The 25,707-nt window shown below is 47.6% G+C and overlaps 1 protein-coding gene across 3 annotated transcripts in view; it reads left to right on the forward strand.

Annotated features, from left to right (window-relative positions):
* Nucleotides 1-25,707, forward strand: part of Galnt14 (polypeptide N-acetylgalactosaminyltransferase 14) — a 311,256-nt gene that overhangs the window by 79,801 nt on the left and 205,748 nt on the right. For 2 of the 3 annotated variants that reach the window (XM_051168958.1, XM_051169180.1), the window contains exon 1: nucleotides 757-1,053. The exons of the other annotated variant lie outside the window; for it this stretch is intronic. In XM_051168958.1, coding sequence (XP_051024915.1) covers nucleotides 925-1,053 — 129 coding nt within the window. In that variant the 5' untranslated portion in view covers nucleotides 757-924. Of the gene's footprint in view, nucleotides 1-756; nucleotides 1,054-25,707 lie in introns of those variants that run through there. 3 annotated transcript variants of the gene reach the window in all.

Genomic DNA, 25,707 nt, shown 5'->3' on the forward strand with positions numbered 1-25,707 from the left:
AGCAAGTGAGCCTGAATTTGAGGCAGCGTCTGTGTCAACCCCACTATCCAAGTGATGGCTCCTGCTAGAGGACCTTGGTGTGAACACCACGTGCAACACCACACAGAGAACAGGAACTCCTCCCAGGCAGTGCCTCACCTGGCACGGGTTGGTCCTTAAGTATCAGCTTGCAGCTGGTGTAGACCTTGGTGTGAACACCACGTGCAACACCACGCAGAGAACAGGAACTCCTCCCAGGCAGTGCCTCACCTGGCACGGGTTGGTCCTTAAGTATCAGCTTGCAGCTGGTGTAGCCGGCCTCCCCATAACCTGTCCCCGCCCTACTACGTCCAGCACAACCACAGCCCGGGATGGTCAGAGAGCCTCTTCCAAGGTCCCTCAAACGTTCGGTGCTCCTTGGTTGGCAGGAGGCGGTAGCACCCCCCCCCCCCCCCGCCTCCCTCTCAGAGCTGGGTTCGCTCCCGCCCAGCTCTCCCTAGGAGTCAGTCTGTCTGTCGGGCCCGCCCTCCCTCCGCGCTCCCTCCTCCTAGTGCTCCTCCGTGGGTGCCGGGCACAGCCTCAGATTCCACCTTCCCGGCTGCTCTAGTCAGTTTCCCTCGCAGCGGCCACCGGCAAAGGCAGCAGCAGCGCGCAGCAGCATCTCGGCGGCCACCGCGGCTCTCCGGCTGGAGCCGGTGCCAGGCTAAGCTGCCCCTCGTCCCTTTCCGGCCGCATCTCGAGTCTCCAGCGCCCCTTGCTGCTCCGTTCCTGGCTGTAGCTTTTCTCTGAAGCCGGCGGGGTAGGATCCCACCACCTAACATCAGGATCCCAGGAGCAGCGTTACCCCTAGAGCAAGGCGCTGGGCGACTCGTGCCCCGCCGTTCCTGACCGCCGGGGGGTGCCCCAGGGACGCGTCGCCACCGAGAGGAACAGGCAGAGGGGACCATGCGGCGCCTGACTCGCCGCTTGGCGCTGCCCATCTTCGGGGTGCTCTGGATCACCGTGCTGCTGTTCTTCTGGGTCACCAAGAGGAAGTTGGAGGTGCCGCTGGGACCCGAAGTGCAGACCCCCAAGGTACGCCGTTTGATGGCGCGCAGGTCGCCAGGCACTGGCCGGCGGGAGGGCGCACGGTCCACGCGCTGGGTTTGAAGGTTCCAAAGCAGGGTGTCTGGGTGCTGCAAGTAGGTACGGGCGCGGGTTTCGGCCATGAGGAGGTGCTTGAGGAATTTAAGAAGCTTGGGGAGTCTCCAGATCCGTGGCGTGTGTAAGTGGCAGTGGGCGTGGGTGGTGGGCGCGCGCTCGCAGGGAGAGCCAGGCTTCCAACTTAATTTAACTAGCTGTCCGGCGGCCGAGGGGGCGCTACGGACTAGCCACCTTGGAACTGGCGGTCAGTGGGTACTGCTGGAGGGTAACTGGAGGTTGGCTGAGTGGGCAATGCTGACACCCATGAGAAGTCTGGTGGATGTGCGGAGTGGAGCTCCTTCCCTCTGCTTCCAGGCCCCAGAGGAGGAGGAGGTTGATGACCAGAGTGTGCTGAGCACGTGAGCAACACTAGCGCCAGCTCCCTGAAGACTCCCCAGTGGGTGCCTTCCCTGCCCACAGGACCTGCCCATGGTGCCATGGGGCTTTGTTGAAAGTTGAATGCGCTCAGAACACCACGAAGGAGCCCATAAGAACAGAAACCATGCTACTAGCAGGAGTTGGGGAAATGGGAATCCAAATGGCTTTTCAAACTCTTGTCCAGTCAGTGCAGCCCAAAGGAGTGGAAGGTTCCCCCTACTGGCTCTCTGTTGAGATTCAGAGCCCAAGTCCTTCTTTTCTGCAGCCTTGAACAGGGGAAACAGAGCGAGGCCTTTGGGGGATTTGCTGGCAGCTAAACAACCTTTGTGAGTGCTGGGCAGCTTCTAGGAGTGGGAGGAGCTGGTGGTCTGAAAGAGGAAAACCCTGCTGTGTTGTGTGGGAGGGGATCTCATCGATAAGTACCTTTGGTAAGGCCTACTGTGTGCTGAGTGCATGCCCATAGTGGGTGCCTTCTTCATGAGTTGTTGTTGAATGCTGTTTTTATCTCATAGATGGGGAGACAGGTGGAGAGTCTTTAAGTAATTCACCTTAGATCATTCTGGATTTGAACTCAAACCACCATAGAATTCTCCCACTTGGATCCCTATAGACGCTTCTTGTGTTTTGGAATCTTGCCCTTGTTAGTTGGTCAAAATAAGCCTGGACCCAGGATGCAGAGATCCAGGATTTGCTCCTAGCTGGAGGGTGGTTTTGCTCATCAGTGGTCCAAGACATACAGAATTGACAGCCAGATAGTTCACTGCACTGGGTGTCATGGGAGCCGGGGGCTTCCTGAAGGGGGACACAACAGCCGAGGTGAGAAGGATGGAGTGGTAGCCAGTAGGCAGAGGGCATCCCAAGTAGAGAATAAGTCAGATTTGAAGGAACAAGACCGTATGAAGCCTGGGGAGGTCAGAGGAACGATTTGGAGGCAGCATGTCCAGGTCAAGTCAGGAAGGACCATGAGCGTTGGAGGTGGTTAAGCAGGGAGTGGTGAGGTTGATTGGCATGTCCATCAGGCAGCCTTTGCAGTACAGGATCTGTTTTCTCACTGACACAGACCCTGACCACGGATCTGTAGGGGTTTTTTTTTTTTTCTTTCTTTCTTTCTTCTTTTTCCCTAGGTGGTTCTGCTCTGTGTGGTGCAGTTAATGATGCCTGGAGGGACATGAACTTTCTCTGTTTTGTGCTGAATCTCATTACCTTCAGCTGACTTATTCTTAGTTTTGCCCCAGGGATCTGGGACAAGAGCTCTTTTTCCTTTGGGGGCACTTCGTCTTTACTCCTTTCCTGTCTCTTATCCTGGTTTGTACTCAACACGTGGCGAAGGCAAGCGGCCAGGTACCAGGCACTGTGCTGGGATGGATGCTGCTGTCCTGTCCGGTGTGTGTGTGTGTGTGTGTGTGTGTGTGTGTGTGTGTGTGTGTGCGTGTGCGCGTGCGCGCGCGCGCGCGCGCGCATACGCGTGTGTGGGGTGAGCGCTGGGTAGTTCCCTGCGGGTGTAGAATCAGAAGCAGATGAGTGGTCTTGTATCCAGAGTCTGTCCAGAAGCCCGCTCTTTGTCTGAACATTTTACCCACTTCTTATTTGTATATCCTTCTAAAGCTCAGTTACCCTACAGGTCTTAGAATCTCGACAGGCTTTATTACTGGGTGTACCCTTACTCCTGTGTTGGTTAGTGTTTTCCCATTTTCACCTGTACATGCCTACATACATGTCTTGTGTACATCTTTTTGTGTATGTTTATGTACAAACGGTTCCCCTGGATCTTAGTGTGTGTGTCTTAGTGACCGAAAGCAAACTGAGGAATAAAGGGTTTGTTCAGTTTATACTTTCATATTATTGTTCATCACGGAATGATGTCATGACGGGAACCTGGAGGCAGGAGCTGATGCAGCGGCCACGGAGGGTGCTGCTTACTGGCTTGCTCAGCCTGCTTTCTTATCGAACCCAGGACCACCGCCCCAGGGATGGCACCACCCACAATGGGCTGGGCCTTTTCCCATCAACACTAATTAAGAAAATGTCTTACAGGCTTGTCTGCAGCCCAGTCCTATTGAGGTATTCTCTCAATTTAGGTTCCCTTCTCTCTAAGTAACTTTAGTTTGTGTCAAGTTGACACAAAACTATTCTTCACAGAGTGTATCTCAGGAAAGATGAAACCAGAACACTTTTATTTCCTACGATTGGTAGGAACAGAAACTTTGTGTGACCTGTCTGAAGAAACACAGTATTCCTGCAACTGGACTGCATGTCAGAATCACCTGGAGAGTTTGGTTGGCATAGAGATTCTTGGGTTTATTACAGAGATTATGATTCTGTGTATTTGGGAGAAGGTCCTAGACTTAGCACTTCTGCAAGTGAGTCATGTGACTTTTGAGCGGCTGCCTTACGTGATCATGGCCAAACGAGCCATCTTTTTCATGAGTGTGATGGCGCTTAAGTTAGGGTGGACCTCTGCACACATGAAGCAGTAATCCCTGGCACAGCACTTTACCAACCCACAGACTCCATTTCACATATTAGCTCATTTAATCTTCTCAGCAGTCAGCAAGCGAGATAGTACCTTTTTTTCCCCAGATGTGATTAATTGATGATATTTGGGCCAAGATAAAAAAGGTTTTGCAAGGACAGCCTCAGGATAAGAACAGGATGTGGAGTGTTCCAGGGACCCCTCACCTAGAGTTTCTTCCTTGCCCTTCAGTTAGACTGACAGCCTAAGTCTCCACTGACGGGTGACTCAGCAAGGTTGGAGGTATGAACAGTGTGAGATTCCCCAGCTTCTTCTTAGGGCAGTGTTTCTCAACCTGTGGGTCTCGACTCCTGTGTGTGTGTGTGTTGTCACATATCAGATATTTTCATTATGATTCATAACAGTAGCAAAATTGCAGTTCTGAAGTAGCAACAAGACCATGTTGTGGTTGGGGGGGGGCGGTCACCACAACACTAGGAACTGTAGTGAAGGGTCACAGCACTGGGGAGATTGAGAACCACTAATCTAGAGTTTCTTCACCCACGGAGAGTTCCAAGTGTGCACGTGCGTGCAAGCGTGCTTGGATGTGTGAATGCAGGCACACACGTGCCGTGGTGTACATGTGGAAGCCTTGCTTTGTGGTCTTTGCCTTCCACGGTGTTTGAGACTGGGTCTCCTTTGCTGTTTTCCTGCTCCTTTTGGCCAGGCTAGCTACGGCAGGAGGGTCAGGAGCCTCGACTGTCTCTGCTTCTCAGCTTGGCATTTCAGGCACGGGCTGTCTGCTGTGTCTGCTCTTGGGTAGGTTTTAGGAAGTTGAACTAAAATCCTCATGCTTTCAAGGCAAGTGTTTTCCCAGTTGAACCACACCCTTAGCCTGAAGCCATTGTCTTGACTGTAAGAATACAGTTGGTGCACTGGTCTACCGCGGGGGATGGGGGGGAATGGGCTCAGGGTGGGGGGGGGAGGCGGGACTGGATGGGGGACTCGGGTTTTGAATGAGTTCTGTACACTAGGCATTTGTAGGAAACGGTCCTGCAACCACGGTGGAAGCCTTTGCCTGGGTATGCAGAAACCTTGGGAAAACTTTCCTCTTGTTGAGGCTTCTTTGCCATGTAGGGGTGCAATGATGTCTTTCCTACATATCATAATGTTGTGGGCCACAGCCCCGATTGCAAAAGACATGTTAACAAGAGAAAAGCAAAACAAATGTAATTGGTTTACATGTCACAGAAGCCTTCAGACTGACGCCTCAAAGACCTGGTGTGTGCTGGTGGAGGACGGATGGCTGTAGAGGACATACCACTGGGGAAACGGGTACAATCCGATGCTGGTAAAGGGAGCAGGGAAGGCCTGCACTGTTTAGGTCAGTCCTTCTGCTACCCTTTAATTCAGTTCCTCACGTTAAGGTGAGCCCGGAACCATAAAGTTTTTTTGTTGCTACTTCATAACTGTTATGCTGCTGTTATGAAGTGCAAAGTAAGTGTCTGCTATGCAGGATGTCTGATCTGTGGCCCTAGTGAAAGAGCCAGTCGATCCCCCAAAGAGCTTGAGAACCACAGGCTGAGAAGAGCTGGTTTAGATCTTTTAACCTATCTGAGCTGCCTTGTTTCCTCCTGGGTATGGACAGGACCCTTTATGGATTGAAGGACTTAGATCTACCATCAGACAAGGTAGGGTGGAGAACTCCTTTTATGGCCATCTCTAGCACAGAGGGAGTGTTAGATGAAGCTTTTGAAGCTTTATGGCTTCCTTTGGGTAAAGGAGTCATGGTATTCTGTGGCTTGCCTGTAGCGAAGAGAGACCCAGGTTCTTGCCTTCCCCTTGACAGAATGGGGACCAGGGGATAGGAGGAAATGCTCATGAGGAGGCTTGGCTTCTGAGACCTTCACTTTGGGGTAATCTTTAAAAGCCCCAAGGCCAGCATGGTGTTGGGGGTCAGCTTATTTCTAAAGAGAGAACAGTGGTCTTCCATCCTATGCATCTTCAGAGGGTCTGAGGATGGTATAGCTCCGGGAGAGGACTCCTGGACTGGAAACTGCACAACTGTTAGACTCTGTCTGGTCATAGGCTCTCAGGTCCTTGGTCTCCTTCCCTCACCATGCTATGAAATGTCCTCCATTCTCCTAGTGATGATGTCTTCACAGCAGGCCTGTTACAACCCTGCACTCAATGCATCACCATCTGAGCAATGTGGACAAGGATGAGATGTGTGTGCTGCAGCCCTGGTTAAGTAAAGCAGTTGGCTTTTCCCTCAGTTTCATGAAGGGATGGTTCTAGGAACTGGGATGATAACTCAGTAAAGTGCTTGCCTAGTCACTGCTCAAACATGAGGGCTGAATTCTGTGCCCCTGGCCCCCACATAAAAGTCAAGTGTGGCCCTGTGCTCTTGTCATCCCAGCTCTATGGAGGTAGGGACAGGACTCCTAGCTGGATCGGTGAGTTTCGGACTACTTAAAGACCTTATGAGGAAGAACAAGGTTGGGGTTGGGGAGATGATGTTCTTGGTGAAATGTTTGTTGCCCAAGCATGGGACCTGAGTCTGTGCCTCTGTAACCCTAGGACTGAGGAGGTAGAGGTAGGCAGGTCCTTGGTGCTCACTGTGGTGGCAGTCCAGCCAAATTGCTGAGCTCAGGCTTCAGTAATGGAGGCCATCTCAAAAACCAAGGTGCAGAGTGATTGGATATATACTTTGTCTTGTTTTCTGAGACAGGGTTTCTCTGTGTAGCCCTGGCTGTCCTCCAGAACACTTGCTTTGTAGCTCTGGCTGGCCTCGAACTCACAGCGATCCTCCTGCCTCTTCCTCCCTGAGTCCTGGGATTACAGGAGTGCACCACTATGCCCAGCTCCTGATAGCTACTGTTGACGTCCACACGTATGCACATACATGTACTCATGTGCACACCCTGGCATAAAGCACAAACATGTATGTACCCCACACACACCTCTTATAAAAACAAAGACCCGAAAACAAGCTTCTGAGAAATGACACCTGAGGTTGATCTAGGTCTCCACACTCACACACACACACATGTGCACATGAACACACATGCACACACAAGAAAGATGGGCTCTATTAACAGCGCAAGTAAGGATTTCTTTAAGCCTGACTTTTTCATGTTGATTCGATTTTAAAGCTGGCTCTCCACCCCCAAATTATTCATCAAATCTCTAATTTCTAATTGAAAACCATGTGACAAGTTTGATGTTTTATTCAGGCTGTATTTTTAATGGTAAATACCATATCACTTAAAAAGACCTGAAAAGGGCACGTTCATTTCTCTTCAGTCTTGTCATTTGTTTGCCATTTGGAAAATTATATAATAACTGACAGTTTAAAAAAAAAAAAGGAGCAAAAATTTTTTTTTTGTCTCTTATTTCCAAGGAACTAAATTTAGTCCAAATGCTTAGTAAAAGCAAGAGTTTCAGGCCGGAGGGGACTTTTTGAGGAAAGCATTAGGAACGTAAAGGCTTTGAGTAAAGTGCCTCCAGCATACGGAAATGTCTTGGAATGTGCTAGAGCTACAGAAAACGCTATTAGAACATACTTGTCTTTTTGTTGTATTTGCATACCACCAGCACCTTAACTATATAGCACTGTTGTTTTATTTCCCATTTATTAGTTAATTTCTCCAATTAAAAAAGTTATGACTTTTGCAGAAGGGCACTATTAATCTAGGGACACTTGGTATGTGCATATTGGGTTCTGTTCAGAGGATCATGGCCCTGGCATCGCCTGAGGCAGCCTGTTATCACATGCAGGTCTGCCCTCTCATTTGCTGTGCAGGTGCCCATGCAAGGTGTGGACCAACTTCCCTTGGGAGGCTATCCTGGGAGCAGGGTGTTAGGGTGCTATAAACAGGCAGCCCAGAGACACTGCCTGGCCCTGCAGCTTTTGTGAGGTTGGAATAGGAGGAAATAGCTTGTCTTTACTTTCTAGAGCAAGCTTTTAAATTAAAAAAAAAAAATGTATTTTTATGTATTTAAAAAAGCTTAACTCCTGAGGTCTCATTTCCTCACCTCTGTGGGAAACTTGCCCTGGCTCTTTTTGAGCTTTCTCTGAATTGATCCATGGCCCGGAGACTTTTGAAAAGCCCAGTTGTATGGTCCTTGGGACCAAGGCTTTGTCCATGTTCTGATTCCCTTTTGCTTTTCTGGCTCTCTTTACCCCAGGCAGAAAGCCCTGTTGCTGGGCCCCAGGAGTCCATGCCTTAGGGACATCTCTGACTTAGTCTGGGGAATGGCGCCCTCCATACCCTTTGTTTCCCAATAGGGCCTACCTAGCAGGTAGAAAAAACAAAGATCTACAGTCCGTTCTCATCCTCCCTTCCCTGGAAACACAGAATTACACTGCTCAAGTCAGGGCGCTCACAGGGGGCGGAGCGGGCTGAAGGCAAATGCCTGTCCCTCTAAAACACTCAGTTGCTCACTTCGGTTCCTCAGCCAAGCAGGCACAGAATAAGCCCCACTGTGGGCCGACGGACGCCTAAAGCCTAGGATTTCTACACACTCTTCTTTCTCTGCTACACCTCGCCACCCCAAATTTCAAAGAATCTTTACCCTTCCGCAGGCACCCAGGAACCAGATTTGTAGAGACGTGTTTTGTACTCCTTTGTTTGATTGTGAATGTTTGCAGTTTTGTCATCCATGCAAAGTGTCACAAAGTCCCCGATGTGTTTTTTGGAAAATAATCTGAATTAGAAAAGCAGGGGGCAGTTTCTCTGCTCGGCTCTTAGGTGGGGAACATCAACCCTGCCATGGCTTCTGCACACCTACTCCAGAGACCCAGAATGATAGCCCGGCCATCTGTTTCGGGAAGTGAGTTTGATGTGCCCTGTGCCCTCTGCAGCTGGCAGCTAGCTCTTTCCATGGCTGGAGCTGCCCTGAGCTAGGTGGTGAGTTTGCCTACTCTGTGGCCCCCAGGTACTCATGAGAGCCAGGTGATAAATTCCCGCCTTCCTTAGAGCCCCCACTGTGTCACTATCAGGTACGGTTTTACTTAGACACACAGCAGTCAGGGTGCCTTTTTCTGCCTTTGGCAGTGCTGGGACTAACTCAGCTTTTTCTTTTCCCGGCTCTGTCAGCTGTGAACTGGGAACAGCACGTTATAGCATGGATGACACCCTATCACCCCACCTTCAGAAAGAGCTATTTCAGGTTAGTTGTGAGTATTTCTGAAGGGAGACCTCATGGCTAGAAATAATTGCATGTGTGCGTGTATATGCATGTATGTGCAGAGGTGTGTGTGTGTGTGTGTGTGTGTGTGTGTGTGTGTGTAAGCCAAAGGTGGACATCAGTGTGCCTTCCTTAGTTGCTCCCCATCTTTCTTTTGGAAATCGGGTCCAGCTAGACTAGCTAGCCAGCAAGCCCCTAGGGAGCTTCCTGTTTCTACCTCCCCAGCGTTGAGATTACAAGGGCATGCTGCAGTGCCTGGCTTTTTATAAGGATGCTTGTGCAGTAAGTTATGTACTCCCTAGCTCCTAATACTTATCTTTTAATTATTTTACCAGAAATGCTAGACTAACCAAAAAAATAAGTCAGTCTCTGAATCCTTAGATGTAGAGCTGATTAAGAAAGAGCCTCTTGGGATAAAGAATATGCATGTTCTCTCTCTCTCTCTCTCTCTCTCTCTCTCTCTCTCTCTCTCTCTCTCTCACACACACACACACACACACACACTTGCTCACTCACACAGATGTATGCACACGCGGGTGCTCTGGGAGTTCTGGAGAAGCTCCTGAAATTTGCTGGCTCTAGGACTTTGGTATTACAGAATAAGTGGCCTGAAATGACCTTCTGGGGCAGCAGGCTTTGCATCTGGCAGCAGCCACTGCTATCACAGGACCTAATGAGTTGCTAGGAAGCTGCTGGGGGGCAGAGAGGAGACGGTGACTGTGGTGTGAGAAATGTCACTGCCTCACAGCACCACCTGGGGTGCCCTCCTTTCTCCACGCTTCATTGTATTCTTCTGCTTTTCTTCTGCACCCGCCCCCAAAATGCTAGTCCTTTGTAAGGTGGGGGGCCCCTCCGGGTGCAGGGTGAGAAGCCCTGCTGAGAATTCTGGAGAAACAGTGGTAGTCTGGCCCTGAGCCCTGGACTCTGCAAGAGCCCGCTACTTCCCCACAGGCTCCAAGGTCAGGGACAGCTTGCCACTCTGGTTCTTGGAGCCACAGGACTGTTCTGGACACAGAAGGAGTTCTTTCTGATGGAAGGGAGTTCTGCTTTGGGCCACTCTGAGCCATTCAGCCTTCTGTCAGCAGGAGCCCTTATCTCTGGAAATAAGAGAAGTCTGATTCCCCAGCCTCCTGGACAATGCTGATTTCAAGTTCAAAGCCCTTTCTGCATACCATTTCCTGGAGACACGATTTGCCACTTAAAAAAAAAATAATTAAATTCTCCTCGCGTCTTCTGTCTTCTTAACTGTAAGCACTTCAGGGATCTTTCAAGGAAATGCAGACAAACAGAACACGCGTGCATGTTCCTGCCAGTGGGCTTGAAGGCCCATTGCAGAGAGCAGCGATCTCCACAGCTCGCTTTGCTGAAGATCCTGCTGTTCACACCTAGTCTGGATCTTATTCAATGTCATGGGAGAGTGAGAAATGTCTGTACAGCAGATGGGACCGTCCCATTTTTACCACCTCACTCCACAGATAGATTCTGTCCTCAATGGAGACGTTGAAATTAATTTTTTTTTCCTCCCTTGGTTGTCAAGGCTGAAGATTTAGGGAGCGTCTCTTATTCCTCTGATACCATCCTATCCATTCCTGATCTCTCTCTCGGCTCCCCAGCCATAGAGAGACTGGTCCAATCAATATTTATGTGGGCATCACTTGCAGCTACGACATGCGGGCAATAATGGCTGCCAAATTCCTTGATGGCCATTGATATATTCACAGGTGCCTGTATTGGAGGTCCGTTGTTTCCCAGCATCTCAGGAAGAGCAGACCATGTGATGCAAGGATTAATTAAGCCTCTCAGATAATTGGCTATTAATAGATGGCCAGTTGATGACTGCCAGCTGGATGCTGGATTGACTAATGTCCTTATGGTGGGCAGGTGGTTGACTTCAGAAGAGAAACGGACTGAAAGACCTGACTAATTAAATACGGAATCAGGGAAAGGCAGTTAAGAGGTAGCTTCTTTGCCCCCCCCCCCCTCCTGTGATGTTTTACAGTTTACAAAGCATTTATCTGCAGGGACGCTTCATTTGATCCTTTACTGTGCCCCTGTGAGATCGAAGTTACTCCTGTGCTTGTTTTCTGAGGTATTCGAACTCTGAGGTTACACAGGAGGGGGCTTGGGCAAGCTTGTCTATCTAGGACTTGCTCTTTTGGACCACAAAGCATGTGCTACTTCTGTTACGGACACGTGCAACTGCTGGCTAGACTACTTTTCAGGGGAAGGTGAAATGTACGTATACCCGTCTCCGTGTGTGAGTTACATGCATATTCCTTATCAGCATTGCTTTTCTACCTACAGAAGAGACCTGGCACAGGAACTAAAGGGAATGCAGAGTTTGTTTGGGAGATGGACCATGAAGGGCCTAGAGGCCACCCTAACCCTGTGACGTGGGAGGATGCCAGAGCGGCAGACGTGGAGAAAGGCTGCCCTTCACAGTATCCTCTAGTCCCATCCTTAGATAGCCATGCTGACCTCATTTGGGGACCCCGTGTTCCTCGAGCCACCTCCCTTCTCAGCCTGCACAGTACGACCACAGGAGAGTCTCCACTGCTCTCTGTAAGGCTACCCCAACTCGCAGGGTTGTAGAATTAAGTCAGCCTGTCCACCCTTGACTTGCCCCCTTTCCTGATGAACATGGTCCTTAAACAATCAGAAGCAATTCCCTTCAAAGAGGAAAAAGAATGCAGCTTCAAAGAACTGAACGCAACCTTGTTTGCAAGGCAAGACAGGTGCAGATGGATGACCCTGGGGAAGTGGATGGAGAGCCTCTAGCATCCCCTTAGCTCCTGCTTCTCGGTTGCAGAGGAGCCCGGCTTGTGTCTAGTTATACAAAATGGAGCACACAGGTTATTCTGGAAGGTGGCCTGATGACTGCTTTGCTCCGCCTGGCCGATGCTCTGCTGGTCTCCAGTTCATTCCAGACTGGCTTGCAGATACGAGTAACGAATATCCCTAAACTCAGCAAGGCACAAAGGCAGGGCACTTGGGTCTTGTTGGGCATTCTGTCTACACTTCAGGTAAACTACGGAAAGGCTGGGGGTGGCGCTTCTGCTATAGTCCTGACTGACAAGCACAGTGGGTTCTCTTCTCCAGAGTCCCAAACTGAAACACGGCCGGCTCACCCTCATGCCTTTCTCTTCAGCATGGCAACATCTAAGGATGCCGTGTTTGTTAAGAATGTACACGGAGTGTGAGCAGACAAGCCTTGAACTTTCTCCCTCTCCTCAGAGGCCCCGGTGGCTTGGTAGCTGTTTGTTCAATTCCTGGTCGCGTCAGCACTGCAGGTCTCTCCTCCCCCCCCCCCCCCCCCCCCGCCTCACTTCAAACTGAGATTATTGTTTCTGTTACGTTTCCTCTTAAAATTGAGCATATGTTTTGGAAGGCTGCTTGTCATGGTCGACTAGCGTTGAACACGTGTGCATACCTATGATCGTGCAATCTCTAACTTGCTCTAATAAACCCAGCACAAGTGTGTGTGGTTTTGATGTTCAGCCTGTCGCATATTCGAATTGTAGTCGGCTAACCTCCCCGCCCCCCCAGGTTACATGCAGTTGTTGGACTCTGTGGTTGCAGTAGAAGTCCAGTATGTAAATGAGTGGGTGTGTTATTTGTGGAACCCGCAATTTGAATTTCATATATTTTTCACATCTGGCGAGACAGTTTCTTCTGTTGGTAATATTTTCAGATATTGATGACTGTAGAAAAAAAATCCATCCTATGTGTAGGATATGCCAAGCCAGATGACAGGTCACATTTGACCCACAAACCACTGGGATTCTATTTACTTAGGAATGCTGAGGCTAGTCTCCCATGTTGGAAGTCAGTGTCAAGGTTGACCTTGGTTAAGCTTAGTAGCTACAAGCATTTTCTTTTCAGCAGGGGCCAGGGGAGGGGGGGACCTGGGGACACTCAGGCTTGTCATCTAAGTGGTAGTTTCACAGGCATATCTACCTTCTGGAAAAATCACTCACTACATATTCCTTCCCTTTTGTTTGCTCTGCTTCTGTAGAAGGTTCAAAAGGAAAAAAAAAAAAAATCCGAATGGAGTGTGGCTGGAGTGTGACTTTGGGCCTTGACATCTCATTTAGGGGGCAGAGCCTAGCAGTAGTCTCTGTTCTTTTTATAGCCTCTGTTTCCTGATCACTGAGTAAGGCAGTCTTTGGAGAAAGGTGTTGGTTTGACTTTGCAGTTTCCCAATTCTGGCTCCCTTTTGTAGACTGAGAGACGTTTAACAACTGGTGTGGTAGAGGTTTCTAGTCAGTTGAAGTGAGTGCTGAGTGCTCACCTATTTGCTGGTGGATCAGAGGAATAAAGGGTTCCTAGGGGAGACTAGGGGTGGCAGAGGGCATCCGGGACACTGAGAGCTGTGAGTAGGACTTTGGCTGGTGTCTTATAGCATAATTAGTCTGAAACACACCTATTTTTTATAAGTAAAGGGTAAGGGATTAATTCCAGGAAGTGCACTTACACCAAACAATATGTCGTAAAGAAGATGGGCATCTCTTTTCTGCTCTTGAGATAAAAGGAAGGGAAGCAATACCAATGCCATGGGCACCGCTGGAGGCTCTCCGGATTTTTCATCCATTCCAACTCAGGAGGCATTGTTACTTTTTTCTTTCTAGAAGAATACCCAGAGTTATCCATGGTAGTACATGCCTGTAATCTTAGCACTTGGGAAGCTGAGGCAGGAGGATTGCTGTGAGTTCAAGGCTACATAATGAGTACTGTGGGTATCTATTAATGACCTACTCAAAGTCAGGCTTTTACAAGCAAGGAGAGAACAGAAGTGCCAAAGCAGCCACCTCTGTCTCCAGAGCTCCTCTCCTCTTTCTGTGTCACTTTCCCTCTGCTTTACCACCCTTACCCCAGACTTCCCTCCCCCCCCCCCCCAGTCATACCAGTTCTTCTCTCCTGAAAGTGAGAACTTAGAAGCCGTGGCCAGCCTCAAGCCTGCACTTCTCCTGTATCCCAGAATTCTACGCATCTTCATCACATCATATACGTTTGAGCAAGATAGTTTTATATCAAAAGCTATCTCTTCTAGGATGATTTGTTTTAGAGCAATATCGGAGGCAAAAACTTTACAACATTTTCCGAGAGAAATATGTTGGGCTTTCATACTGTTCCATTTCAGGACACCAAGAGTGTTTCTGCTTTCGGGCTTAACCTTTCAAATAGCGAGTCTCCAAACTCTCACGTTGCTGAGCATGTTAAGGTGCTTCCAAAACGACTCAGGATCGACTACAGAGGGAACGGAGAGGAATTAGTCAACAGATGCTCAAGATACAAAGACTGCAGTTGATGGCTTAAAAAACTCTGCAGCATCACCCCTCGGAGAGGACTGGTCCTATATCTAGCATAATAACACCAATTATTTGGTTGTTTGTGCTGAGAAGTTGAAAGCTATCGTGTGCGGGGAAAATACTCAGCATGGAGCAGTAATTATAGATCAGCTGACAATAGAAGACGCAGTGGTTGGACTTCTAATTAGATTATTAGCACTCAAAACAAATACCTGCTATTAACTATAAATGAGCTGTGTTTATGAGATTTTCTCCTCCTTTTTATACTTATTTCTTTTTATAGTGTGTCATTTCCTTTCTCCTATCTGTGCCCCGAAACCCCAGCTCCCCATCACATGGAGCATATTTTGTTTGCTGAGCCTCCGTTAAATAAGTGTGTGTGTATGTGTGTGTGTGTGTGTGTGTTGCCTTTCGAGTTCAATAGGGATCTGAATGCTGTCATGTGTTGTCACATGTCAGGGTCCTTCCCTTGATGGGCTGCAGCAGGTCATCTTAGGGAAGAAGGCAGTGCCACTTTGGAGCCAGATTCAGGGGTTACCATGGGTGCAGAGTGTTTGTGAACAGAGCATTATAGGATTTGTGTGTGTGTGTGTGTGTGTGTGTGTGTGTGTGTGTGTGTGTGTGTGTGAAATCGTGCTAGGGTTAATTGCCAATGAAATGATTTGGCTGTCTTGTGTCCCTGAGTGCTGGGATCACAGGTATGTACCACTATGCCTGGCCTGGCTGCCGTGTGTGTGTGTGTGTGTGTGTGTGTGTGTGTGTGTGTGTGTGTGTGTGTGTGTACTTGTTATTTGGTACTCAAGGAAGATGCAGTGGTCATCTGGGCTTTTCTATATTTCCTTACTCATCCTCACCAAATAGGACATCTTCCTATAAGCCGGTAGACTATGTGCTCCCATGTGGAAGGATTGTAGACAATATCCCTGGTGAAGGCAATCTAGGTAGGTCTTGCCTCAGGCTCCGCTGCTGGGAAACACCACTGACAGCCCACTGAGATGGACATTACTGAAGACTGGGAAGAACCATCCTGGGTCTGGAATTCATGAAATGGACCAGAGACTCCAGCCAGACGATTGTGTTTCTAATCAAACATTGATGGGAGGAGGGCTCCCAGGAAGAGACTGCCCTTGGGTGAGCGAGACAGATGCCGGCAGAGAGGGCGAAAGAAGGCTGCAGGTTTGGACGGAGCAGGAGCTCACGTGGATCAGGGAAAGGACCAGCCTCCAGTCCGGACCAGCATGCAGGCCAGAGACACCTAGGGACCCATCCCGTGGAACAGACGCTGAAAGGTTTACTCTTATTTCCCATTAACCTTTTCCCCTCTTGCGTAAGATAACTGGGTTGTATAATAAAGTCTAATTGTTAAAAAACAAAGCCAACACTCCCAGGTATGTGAGATGGCAGTTCTTTGTTGCTCTAAGTAGTTTTTTGTATTATAGGCAGGGTGGTCTGGAGGAGCCCTTGGGTACACTTTAAGATCTGTTGAGGGGGAGATTGGATCTACAAAGGCTCCAACGTTCCCTTTATAAATAGTACAAGTGACTTTCAGGTGTCCTGCATGAACTACTATAGGTAAAGGAGAACTCATTGGGACATCTATTGTCCACCAGGAGTCCATGTAGAAATATACTATCCGGGAGAAGGTGCATGACTGCTTTTAGAAGTGTTATCTCTGTTAAGTCATTCATTCTTTACATCCACACTATGAGGTCGGTAGGCGGGGAGTCAGCTGTGGACCCTCGAGCATTCATTCATAATAATTGCTTGCCTTCTATTTTCCAGACAAAACAGCATCTAAGCCAGGTAATGTGTTCGCTATCTTTATTTTATGAATATAGGCCTTGAGGTTACTAAAAGCCCAATAACTCACCCAAGGTAACAGATCTCATTAATGACCACACTAGGACCGATTATATGAAGCCAGAGACCAGGATGTGGTAGCTTTGGGCAACTGGTGAATGAGAAAAATGGGTGATTTTTTTTTTCCGAAAGAGCTCCCCAGTTGTGTCCCTAGCCAACATGGGGAGAGAGTGAAAATTCACCTGTCCAACGTTGCTCTGGAATCACCTCTGTGTGTAAAGCCTTAGTAGTTTGGGAGGTAGGGGTAACAGGTACCCAAGCTAGGGTCTGACCTTCATTGTCCAGGAAAACTTCCGAGGTAGGAGTAGAATGTGGAGAAGCAGCTCTCTGCTGGCTCTTGGCCACGTTTGTACCTAGGACTCTGTCTCCCTCTTGGCCGTGGCATGCAATTTCTGTGATACTGGGAAGACAGACCTGTGCCCTGGGGGAACATCAGGATGGGCCGTGAGATGGCTAGAAATATTTTCTCTCTTTTAAGTAAAAGTGGCATGTGAGGCCAGGGAAATGTGGTGCATCTTCTCAGGGTTTCATGGGGATAAAAATCGGTGACAGTTGCTTTTGAATTCACTCAGAGTTGTTCTGCAAGGTTGACTTTCTCCCCTGATCACACCACTTTTCTGTGAGCTTCGGAAACTCTGGTTGAAGTTTAATCTCGTCCTTCAAGCCGCTTCACTAAAGTGGGAGCCTGCTATTCCACAGACTCTCTTATTAGGAGAGGGAGGATTTAGAGCAGGCTTTTAGAATCATGTGAGTGACTTTTGAAGAAGCATTTTCTGGGATCCACTTGTCCCCAAAGTGTCTGCTATTTCATAACACCAGCCCAAGGTTATGGGGGAGAAGAAAAACCAAATTCAGGAGAGGAAATAGGCTGAGTGAGCAGGCCACATGTTAGGTTCCATCTAGTCAGCATGGAGGCCTGTCCTGGGCTCTATGCTCTCTTGGGGGGTCAGCCTTTCAACCAGTCTTGTCCTAGTTCCCCTACTGTTATTGTCTGTTCTCTGCATCAAGATAGTTGAAGTTGGAAAAGATGCCAAAGGGAAAAACATTTCATGATGAAAATGATATGAAATTCCAATTTTATTGTCAACAAAGTTTCCTTTACAAATTTGTTCATAGTTGCTTTTGTTCTCCAGTGGCAGTGGCAGATAGTTGCAACAGAGAATATACATCCCATAAAGCTGGACTTTATTTATTTATTTTTTCTCTTTCTGTCTGGGTTTTTAGATGTTTGCTGCTAACCTCTAAGTAAGACCTTTGCATCTCAACATCCAGGTCATGGGGCCAGGGATGTGGGTTCCCTGTGAGTGAGTTGGCAATGCAGAATCACTGGCCACTCTAGACCCACTGACTCAGAATTTGCCTGGTAATAAGATTCCTAGGTGCTGTGTCTGCAGAAAAAGCTTGAGAAACCTTTGCTAGCTGTCATTCTTTAGTTCTCAAGTCCATGCCAATTTTCCTCACCTTCTGGGTTCTTTCTTTCTTTCTTTTTCTGTAAATACAGGCTGTGGCAAACGATAAAAGATGGGGTAGTTTTTGGCTTCTTTGCTCTGGGCTCAGGAATGCCACTTCCTAGGAAGCTAGGAGGCTTCAGAATATTGTCCTATGCTGGGGTTAGGTAGCTGAGCAGAGCTGGTGGGCACAGCAGTGTGAGAGGAAATGCAGGTGAGCGGTCCCTGCCACCTTACCACACCCACCCACACAATTTGTGATGCACCTGAAAGGACGTGATCAACATCGTTAGCACAGAACCTCAAGTACGGCATCTTGCTGTAGGATAGAAAGTCAGTTCTTCAGGAGTTGAGAGGAGGTGGTGGTGTGGGCACAGAAGGGTGAGGCAGGTCCTTTAGAGGCTGTGAGACTCGGCATACGTATCCAGAGCTCAGGTGGAAACTAAGAGTGGGCCAAACTGTGGAGGGGTGGGAAAACCAAGCCATTGCTCATTTTTGCTCTGGAAGGAGAGTATGTTGACAATAAACAGATTTCCCCATTTGGAAACATTACGCACTCCTTACTGAGGACTTTGTTTAGTAAGATGCTTGGATTTATGGATTTGAACAACTCAATATGCCAACTGAGGCTAAAGGGACGTCTCTGTGAAGCTGAATTTGGCAGTGCCTTGCTCTTGACCTTTGACCTAAAGGAGCCACTATGAATGTCTCCACACTCTCAGCAAAAGTTGACTCTGGTTTTTCTGGGCTGTTTGTTTTCATCTTTAATTCACTCAGCTGCTTTTAGACAGACACACTGGGAGTCACGTTGACTGTCTTGTGTCTTTCCTGGGGAAACTTTGGCAGAGCCCGTAGCCAGATGCCACCCTGGGCTGTGTTATTCTGGGAGGGATATACTGAGCATTGGGGTTCATAGGACCTGAGTATTTGTGGAACCATTCTGGCTGATGTCTTTGGGCACCAGAAAATGTCTTCCTTACATACACCAGCTGTCCAGCTGTCTCAAAGGCTGGTAGAATCCCTGCCCTTAATGGGATATGCTACTGATCCTCTGTGCTTCTCTCCAAGGCACTGTCCTAAGGCTGGACCAGGAAAGCGCCTGATGGAGGGGAGATGGAAGGATACTCATGAAGTACCAAGATCAAAAGTGAGATTTAAAAGTTTATCTGTTGAAGGGCTCTAGTTTTAAAATAAGATATATACTGATGAAGTTCTTAGAACTAGAGTGTGAATAAGTTCCATACATACGGTACTGTCCATCTCATTTTCCTCATTGTAGCTTTTTTATCTACCTGGCCCTTAATTTCATACATTGCCCTTTCTCTCACTTTTCCTTTTGGGCAAGCAACATAACAATTTAGACATACCAACTCCATGCTTTTACTCTATCTCTGTGTAATATATATGTGTACGTGTGTGTGTACATGTATATATGTGTATACACAAATGCACATATATGTGTATTCACAAATTTGCTTTGATAATAATTATAAGAGAGAGTATGAAATCATACGATTATATGTGTTTCTTCACATCTTTCCCTTTGCTTAACTGCATATGATAGGCGTCTTCATTCAGCCAGTCCCTTAGTCTTAGTGTAATATTCTGTGGACTTACATTATCCAATCATTTCCATGTCATGGACATCCATGCTCTCATCTCTTGTCACTACAGACAGAACTGCAATACACACCTCCACACATTTGTGTTTACATCCTCGGGACTTTGCTTCTCTGGGATGCATTTTGTGAGCTGGAAATGCTGAGTTGAAAAAAGTTTGTGCTTTTTTTTTTTATTAATGGATGGACCTTAAAGATTGATTTATAAAACACTAAACAATTTATATGCCCCTTGGAGAATTAAGAGAGAACTCTTTCTTTAGCATTTCTTTGGTATAAATATTAGATTTTTCATTTTGCCTGTCTGAAGGGCATCAAGGGGGCCCAGTTGCAATTTTGTATTCAAGTATCTACCAGAGAGGTTGAGTATGTCCTTGGATGTTTATTGCTCAACACTTTCTAGCCTCTCCTTGGGCAACAGGATGTGTGTGTGTGTCATTTTCCATTGCATCTAACTAAGTCCTCTGTCCAGTGGAATGGGGTGAGAAAGATAAGCTCAAATCCATGTCCTGAGACAACTGCTCATGTAAAGAGCATATTCTTGTCTTTCTGCAAGATGAGTGCAAATAGTAATAGTCTAGGAATGGTGGGGCCGCACGACTGAAGGATCGCTGGTCCATAAACAACTAAAGGAGAAGAGCCTCCATTTTGACCAAATCTACTATATAAACAAGAACTTTTTTGATTTGAGATGCTGGGATCTACCTGTTAGCATGCACAGTTGTCCGTGGTAATTTGCCTTTTGTTCTTTCCAGTGATACTCAGTTTGTTGGTAAATGTACCATGTTCTGTGTTCTTCGGGTATTTAAATGTTATTTGTCTCACACACAGGATTCTCTAGTAAGTCTTTTAACGGTGCTGTCCATAATTCTAGCCATAGTTGTTTTACTCCTTTAGAAGGTTCCTGTAAGGACTTTATCATCCTAAAGATACTTGTGAAAGACTGATCACTGCTCCTTCCTTCGAAGTCTTTGACTCATTCCATTGTTGAGACCATTTCAAACTTCTAGAACTAAATGTCAAGTCTTCATTTCCAGAAAGCTTCCTCCCCCCCCACCCAAGTACTCCCCATTAATCATTTATATTTCTGACTTCCACTTCCTGCCTGTCTAGACTCAACTGTTCAAAATGGAAGGCACAGCACACTGATGTTGCAGACTTTCATCTCACCCACCCTGAGATTTCTGCTGAAATTCTTTTTGCAGGAGACAGGGTTTTCAGTTGCCTAAGCCTTATATCCTCTGAACCCTTCTTGTATTTCTGTAACTGTCTACAAATTGGGCAGGTAGATGACATCTGGCTTCGGTGTCTGGCAGTTGGTGGGTATTTTTTCATTGTCTCCCAAATCCAAGCCTTGCAGATGGCAGGGAAGCTCCGCGTGTAATTACACTGCTTAGTTTCTGTTTGCTCTGTAGGGTGTGTGTGAAGATTTCCTCTCATCTTTAGATGCTGGATGCATACCTTGATGCACACTTCCTTTCCTGTAGCTTCTGTACAGAGGCCAGTGCCATTTGCAGGCTCAGGCCTTTCTCTGCCCTAGAGAAAATGTCTACTTTTATTTGTTTAATTCTCATTGATTCCTTTTTTCCATCTCTCTTCCTCTCCCTGAGGTTACTGTTACCTGCAAGTTGGGTCTCTGGGGTCTATTCTCCCAATTTCTTTTTGCCCCCAATTTTTGTTTCTTTGTATTTTTGCTCTTTTGACTTTTTTTTTCTTGATCTTTGGAGCCACTAATTTAGGTCTCTACAGCAACCATCCTTTTCAGCAACTCATCTGCTGAGCTTTTGAGTTTGAAAATTATGATTTTTAGCCTCAGAAAGACTTTCTTGTGCTGCAATTGAATATCGTTAAGTGCTGTTATTATTTTTGTTTGAGTTGCCCTCTGCCTCCTCTGGAAGCTCTGTTTCATCAATGGCTTCCCCTTTTGAGTGTTTGGAGCGTTCTTCTCTCTGGCTTCGGGTGCCCTCTCTGAGATTTTTCTCTTTGTCCATATGCTCAAGCTTAAGACCAGCTGTTGGTTGCCCTGAGGTGAGACCCACAGACAGTAGATATGGCATTGTGGTCCTACCTACTGGACCTTTGGGGCAGGTTGCCTGTTCCCTTGGCCACCAAAAAGAATTTAGTTACCCTAACTCCCGGCTGGAGAAGAGTTAGCCTGCCTATTGGCTTTCCAGTTTTTCCTCCCAGCCTAGACAGGGTGTTCTCTCTTATGGTCACGCCAATTCAAGCTGCCTTTCTCCCAGGAACCGTCCATCCTGGCCTCTCTTCCCATTGTGTGTTACCTGCTGCTTTTCTCTAGGCTTCCCTCCCGATCCCACAGCATTCTTCTCCATCCAGCCCTATAGAACACGGGTTTCCTGCAGTCTCGCCATCCTTACGTACCTTCCCAGTGGAGCAGCCTGAGGGAACATGGAGCTCACATACACAATTCCAGTTGTCCTTATCGACACCTCGAAGCTACCATTGCCAGACTCGTCTCATTGATCTCTGAAATTTCAAAAGAGAATTTTCAGAAACTTCCAAGCCAATCAATTTCCCTCTTTCTCCTTCCCCCTCCCTCCCCCCTCTTGGATCTTGAAGCTGGTCCATTGCTTTCTGGGAAGAACAATTTGGAAGGCTTTTGATGCCTAGGCAGGAGCAAGAAGGCATGAGAAGACTCTATTTTATCCAGTGGCGATTGGACTGGGATACCAGAACCCAAACAACAGAAGGCCCTCTGTGGAGGAAGGAGGAATATGAAGAGGAAAACAAAACAAAACAAAACAAAACAAAAAACCAAAAACCAAAACCAATGCAGAGGGGAGAAGGCAGCCATGACACAAGTCACTCTTTTCTGAAGGGCTTTCCTGGTGGCCACAGGGTACCTCACGGCTTATTTAAAAATCTAAATTCAAATGGTAAAATTGAGGTCAGAGAGGTGGCTTGGTGGCTTAAAGCATGTGTCATACAAGATCTGGAGTTTAGATCCCCAGAACATATGTAGGGTGGGTACAGTAGCACACATCTGTAGTCCCAGCATTCCTGTGGTGAGATGGGAGGTGGAAATAGGAGAAGCCTTGGAAGCTCATAGGCCAGCCTGTCATATACAGTGGTGAGGAAAAAGACACACTGTCTCATGGAAGGCGAAACTCAAACAACAAGAACTGATATGTGAGGTTGTCCTCTGACCTCTGCACATGCACCATGGCATGTACACACCTACACTTCTCAGACATGGGTGTACACACACACACACACACACACACACACACACACACACACACACACACACAAACAGATGTGTAACTGGGGAAGATCAAACTGAGATTCATTGTGCACAGGGGAAAATGGCAAACACCAGATAAGGACACTTGTCAGGGAAGGAAAAGAAGAGTTTCAGGAAAGTACCTATTTACTTGCACCCGCTCCCTTCATTTTCAAAGGCCCATACAATGCACTTTACACTGTCAGTGGCTGATGAAGCCAGAAATCCCATAGGGATTGGTTCAAGGCTGAGCTCCTGTGCCGTTTGAAGTAGTTTGTTATAGTTTATTTTTTTGGTTTGATTGACTGCAGTTTGAAGTCAGAAGTAAAAAGCCACATGGGGCCTTGTAGGAAAGCCGTCCACTTTCAAAGCAGCCTGGAAAAGAAGCACTTAGTCCTTGTTGCCCTCGCTTGCTGTTAGTAAGGATTATGGTGGATTTCACAAATGTGTGGCAAGTAGTTACTGGATGTCCATCACTGCCTAGGGCATTGTGGGATACAAATGTAAGCTGTGAATGTGAGTGGTGCCCCCTGCCCTGGCACAAAGGGTAGTCATCCTGGGAAGCCGCTGTCCTGGTGTTTCAGGGCTTTGCTAATGCAGAACCCGTAGAGCTTGGCCCTTGATTTCCATAGGCCTGTGTTCTGCACGCAGGGTACACATAGGAAAGCATCCTCTGTTCCCATCCTACATGGTCCCCCTGGTACCTCAGAGTGGAAGCAGACCACCCGAGCCTGCGTTTGAGACTGGGCTTCCCAATCCTTTAGACCACTACCTCGGCTGGAATGTCACAGGGTGGAGGGACACTTTGTCTGACTCCAACATAGAAATGGCATATGTGAGGGAGATAAGACCAAGTCTTTAGTTGCCACCTTTTGCCTTAACACACTGGAGTCTGGGTGAGTCATACCTTTGTAAATCTGACCACTTGGAATTCTTTTTATATGATGTAATACAGGAGAGTTGATTTAAAAAGTCTTTTGCACAGTTAGTCTCTTCTGCTCAGAGGGGTTGGGGAGTGGGGGATGGGGGTGGGCGGGTAGAGGCAGTCAGTTTGACACAAACGCCCCCAAATTTTAGAACAGGTGGTTTTTCTGAGAACTAAGAGAAAATGTGGCAATTATCCTAGGGTTAGCAAGACTCCCGTAAGAGCCAACATGTGGTGCCAGCCTTGGCTTGTCTTCCTTGTGGCCATTCTGCTGGGAGGTCAGGGGGAAGGACACGGCGAGGGGCAGGGGAACCTAGTACCTGCCACCCCAACCCCGATAAAGCACAGCCCCCTTGCATGTGGTGCCAGGATGTATTCTCTGGTCTTTGTGCTTGCTATTTTTCCTGTGGTACTTTGGGTTCTGCCTGCCAGAGAGGAAAGATGGGTTTGCCTGTCTTTCTGTGACTTTAAAAATCCATGGGCTGTTTCATTTCCAGGATGCCTATTGTTTGCAGGACATTTTCTCACAATTACTTGCTGTCTATAAGTGGGACACATTTGGGCTTGTTTACCCTTGAATTGGATAGGGTGCCTAGTAACAGAGGCCGGGAGGAGTCTGCATGTGTCTGCCTTTATAGAAATACAAGAGTGTAAGGGTAAGGGAGGGAAATGGAAGGGACTGTTGTGGCTGCTTAGCTCCCTGGAATATTGCTTCTGGAAAAGGGCAGTGCAGAAATTAAACTGGTTTTCTTTGAAAGATGGGGCCCAAAGACAAGGAAAAGAATGGCTTTGCTTTTAACGATTTCAAATAGAATTGAGGCTGTTCCTGCGATTGTTGGAAGTAAAATTGGTTAGAAAATGATGTCAGTAGAAAGTGGGGACTGTGAACCAGGAAAATAAATGAGCTCTGAAATCACCTTCTATTTTATAAATATTGTTTCTGGAGCTGAGAAAATTGAGATAGATTATTCTTTTTTTTTTTTTTCTCTCTCTCTCTCTCCCAAGCCATGGGTGGAAGAAGCCCTGAGTATCCCATTTGGACCTTGTGAGGAGCATCTCATCTTGTCCTGGTGCGCTAAGTAGCTGTGTCTGCATTTAGACACACTCCATTTCCCTTTGAAGGACCACTATCAGCAGCAGCAATTACAAACACACCTCATAACACATTATTGAGACACTGCACGCAAATAAGCTGGAGAGATGTTTAATGATTGTAGCACATCACGTCCATTACAATCTGTCCTCTCTGCCATAGGATGGAGAGGCCGGCTCCTGTGTGAACGAATGTTTCTGTGCCTGCGTCTTTCTGTGTGTTCCCTTTCCCCTGCCTCTTAATTACACCCAGCTCAAGCTCAACCCGTTTCCACTTTCAAAGAAGGAGAAGGGCCATGGCTTCACTCCCCGACAGGCTCCTCTCAAGCTCGAGCGAGACTCCGCACCTTTGGATTTCTAAAAGCACTGGTGCTGTTAGCAGCCTGAATTCATCCGAGAACAAGGAATGATGCATTTTCTGACTCCATGGGTGGCAGCTTTTTGTTATCTGTTTCTTGTGGGGAGGCAAAAGGTGGGCCATTTAGAGAGATGTTATATAGGCGGTCACTTCCCACACTCTTTCATGCTCTGGTTTGGTTTTATAGGATGAGCTTGTCTTCAGTTCTCTCTGCCGTTGCCCATTGCTGTGGGTCTTGAGTGTATTTGGCCATAGCAACAGCTGCCTTCTAGGCCTGAGTGATGCAGTGGCGGACTGATAAAGCATTAGGTCTTCTCTTAGTGTGTTAGTGGAGTGGAAACAGGGATGAGATAACAGCTAGGCTTAGGAGGGGGTAATACGGTACCCTTTCTTCTTGCATGGGGGCTTTTGACTGTCTCATAACTACTTGCTGTATAAGTGGTCGTTACCATCGCTAGGCAGAGGGAGGTTACTTTCTCAAAAGTACTTGGCTGGCTAATGGCAGAATCTAGTGTCTTGGTCCATAGTGTAGTCTAAGCTCTTTGCAAGTGTAAGCTGTGCTGTGCTTGCTTCTGTGAAATACAGAGCTCAGTAGGGAGCAGGGAGCTGCCAGTAGAGATGCTGGGAGTCTGCTGGACCCCTCCATCCATGACAACCACCACAAAGCA

Source organism: Acomys russatus, chromosome 1 (assembly GCF_903995435.1).
Source record: "Acomys russatus chromosome 1, mAcoRus1.1, whole genome shotgun sequence".
NCBI lineage: Eukaryota > Metazoa > Chordata > Mammalia > Rodentia > Muridae > Acomys > Acomys russatus.